At 40.3% G+C, this 2928-nt stretch overlaps 1 protein-coding gene across 1 annotated transcript; it reads right to left on the bottom strand.

Annotated features, from left to right (window-relative positions):
- Window positions 1–1937: 1937 nt before the first annotated feature.
- On the bottom strand, window positions 1938–2704 carry LOC142436084 (thyroid transcription factor 1-associated protein 26-like). Its single transcript, XM_075540002.1, has one exon. The coding sequence runs from the start codon at window positions 2697–2699 to the stop codon at window positions 1983–1985; it is 717 nt and encodes a 238-aa protein (XP_075396117.1). The 5' UTR covers window positions 2700–2704; the 3' UTR covers window positions 1938–1982.
- Between the last annotated feature and the right edge of the window lie 224 nt (window positions 2705–2928).

The raw sequence follows: 2928 nt of genomic DNA, 5'->3' as shown, positions 1-2928 counted from the left end.
ATCAGATATGTCCCTCTCTCAGAGCTGCAGATTCACTGCCATCCTCTGAAATAAAATATTTGGCATGGGAAGGGGAGTTGGGTGGGAGGATCTGCTCAGATCATTTGATGGTTCAGGATAGATTGACTGTTCGGCTGGGGACAGGTATGTGGGGCTTAGGGCTCTGGCTCCCAACACTGGTTGTGAATATGTCTTTGTTGTTAACCAGTTGTGTGCCTGTGGGTCAACACCTGTGTCTTTTTGAGTGAGTTTTCTCATCTGCAGAGTAAAGGTAATCCATTATCCAGACTCCCATGTCACCAATTGATTGAGAGGCACTAACCAGAGCCTGATTGAAATAGTGTGTACCTGTCAGCCGTGTTCTAAAAACACCTTAAAAGTCTTAAAAACACTATAAATGCCTTAAAAACCCTAAAACGTCTAAAATACATCTAAAATGCTAAGACCACCCCTAAAGACTCTCTAAAACATCTTAAGACCATTAAATACATGGTAAAAGGCTTTCTAAAACACCCTAATGCGCCATAAGTCTAATTTTTTTTATCCTGTGAAATCACCCTTTATTGAAATAGTACACAAAGGCTACTCCATGATGTGGGTGGTACCTTTGTTTGAAAACCAATCTATTTGAAAACGAAAGGTCAACAATTTCTCAGAAGCAAAAATGAAGAGGAGGAGGAAGGGAAACATACTGCAAAGGGAACAAACGAGGTGCAATCTGGAAGAAGGTCGACACAGTGTAACTAATGTCAGTGGACAATTTGTGTGAGAAGTGTAAAAGGGTAACCTATCTTGTGCAACCTTCTTTAATAAACTCAGCATCTCCTACTGCATTCTGTCTGTCAATGCAATAAGCTGGGATCGTGCCAAAGCAATCTCTCTGGCTTCCCCTTCAGTTATGTGGCTGCTTTTCCCAAAGTAAAGATCGCAGGTCTTTCTCCCCATTGCATTTTAGAATGCAGAATCAATTGATAGTGTACATGGAAGTCCTACTACAGCTGTAATGCAGTTTCAGGCGACATTCGTTACCACTTTTAACATTTCATTGCGCAATCACAATTTTTAAATGACTGTTATTACAAACCTTTTGCTTGCAATGATTGTTGCCAACATGTTTTTCAATGATTGCCAAGAAATAAGCAGAAGAAACATCCCAGTACTTGCCTTAGTTCCCAAGGGCACCAACAGGGGACACATTTCAGTGACAGTGTTCTTACAATACAGTTGCACAGATCTGGAAAGCTTAATTCTTGTTGCAACACTACTGGTTTACATGACTATCTGAATGACCAAAGATTAAGAAAGTATTTCATTTCTTTCAGGAAATATTTACAACTAATGACTGAGTCCTTATGCCCACATCTGCTCTTAGAGATCATATCCTTATATAGTGGGCCACAAGGTAGTTGCAGCACTACTTGTCCTGAATAAAATCTCTGCCCTGATATTTCTAGAAAGTCCATCTCCCAGCAAAATGCACTTAATTTAAAATAAAAGCAAAGCAGGACTGTTGGCCTCCATTGTTGAAATGAATCGCAGATCGCAATTGCTGAACACTGTGTAAATTGAAGCACTGCATTAAAGCTGTTCCTATAAAACATTTTGTACTTACTTTACATATTACAAAAGTATTTATGTTTGAGTCTGCTCCCAAATAGAAGGTGCTTTCGGTTCTTCAATCTATTTTTCTTTAGAAACAAATTAAAACAAGTCCTATAATGTACAACCTGTATAGAAAATGTCCTTTAAAAAAAGAGCATTTGCAACATTTTACACTTAGTGTAACTTAGCAATACAGTTTATGCTCATATATTTAGCTGGCTGTTAAGAGGCACATTGCACAAGAAAGTTTCAAAAAGTTTGTGAAAGATGTACTGAAAAGACAATGGAACTTTCCCTTGGAAGATTTGAAGTCCCCTTGTCCATTCAGAAATAGTCGACATATGCAGATGCTTCAGCCACTGATTAAGGATGTATCTGATTTAATTTCCTGCTTGTATATTTTGAAGAAGATATTCCATTTGTAAATTCAAATTTGGTTGGCCCCTTTTAGTCTTTTTGCTTAATATTTTGAACACTTCCATTTTCTTCTTTTTGTAGAGTCTTTGAGCTTCTTCTCGCTCCTGTTTCCTCCGCTCAAATTCCTGTTTCTTAGCAGCACGTTTGGCTTGGATCTGTGAATTTTCTTCCTGTGCTTTCTGATTGGATGTTTTCTTCCTCTTTGTCTTTAGGGTAGCAAAGGAGTTTACTGCGGTGCTACAATGTTCTTCTGGCAGAGGATGGTCCAGACTGCACTGTTCCTCAGACACAGCCTGGTCAAGGCTGGCGTGATCTTCTGGCAAAGGTGGTGCAACTTGTCCTTCTGGCAAAGGCTGGCGAACTTTTCTGATTTGTTTCTTGAGCCTTTCTTCTTCAGCTAAATAGAGATGTTTCAGGTGGTCTGGGTATTGATCTGTGAACTGGGATTCCCGTGAGGTTTGAAAATTTCTTTCCTTCCAAAGCAATTTCTTGTAACTTTGCTGAATCTTTAGCTTTCTTCGAAGTGCAAAGCCTTGCCCCTCGCGGACGCTCCCCGAAAAAGCCTTCGGATGATTCGATCGCCACCTTCTCTGTTTCAAGTCCCTCTTCGTGACTTCCACTGGAGAAAGCGCTTCGCCACGCAAACCCCGACTCTCGGCGCGCAGCTTCACCGGCGCCATGGCGGAGGCCTCGCGCCATAAGTCTTAAAAAAAACTCCTTACGTCCCGAAAACATAATAAATGCCCTAATATTATGCAAATGCCTTAAAACGCAAAATAAAGAACACGTGAAGCCCTAAAAACACGCTAAAAGTCTTTTAAAACCCCAAGAACATCCCTACAAAGCAACCCGAAGCACTATAAAACCCTGTAAAAGTCCAACAGCCTAATAGACATGAATTCACCATGA

The sequence above is a fragment of the Tenrec ecaudatus genome, unplaced genomic scaffold (genome assembly GCF_050624435.1).
Source record: "Tenrec ecaudatus isolate mTenEca1 unplaced genomic scaffold, mTenEca1.hap1 Scaffold_1490, whole genome shotgun sequence".
Classification (NCBI taxonomy): Eukaryota; Metazoa; Chordata; class Mammalia; order Afrosoricida; family Tenrecidae; genus Tenrec; species Tenrec ecaudatus.
The sequence above is the reverse complement of the archived record's forward strand: the minus strand, read 5'-3'. Positions and strand labels throughout refer to the sequence as shown.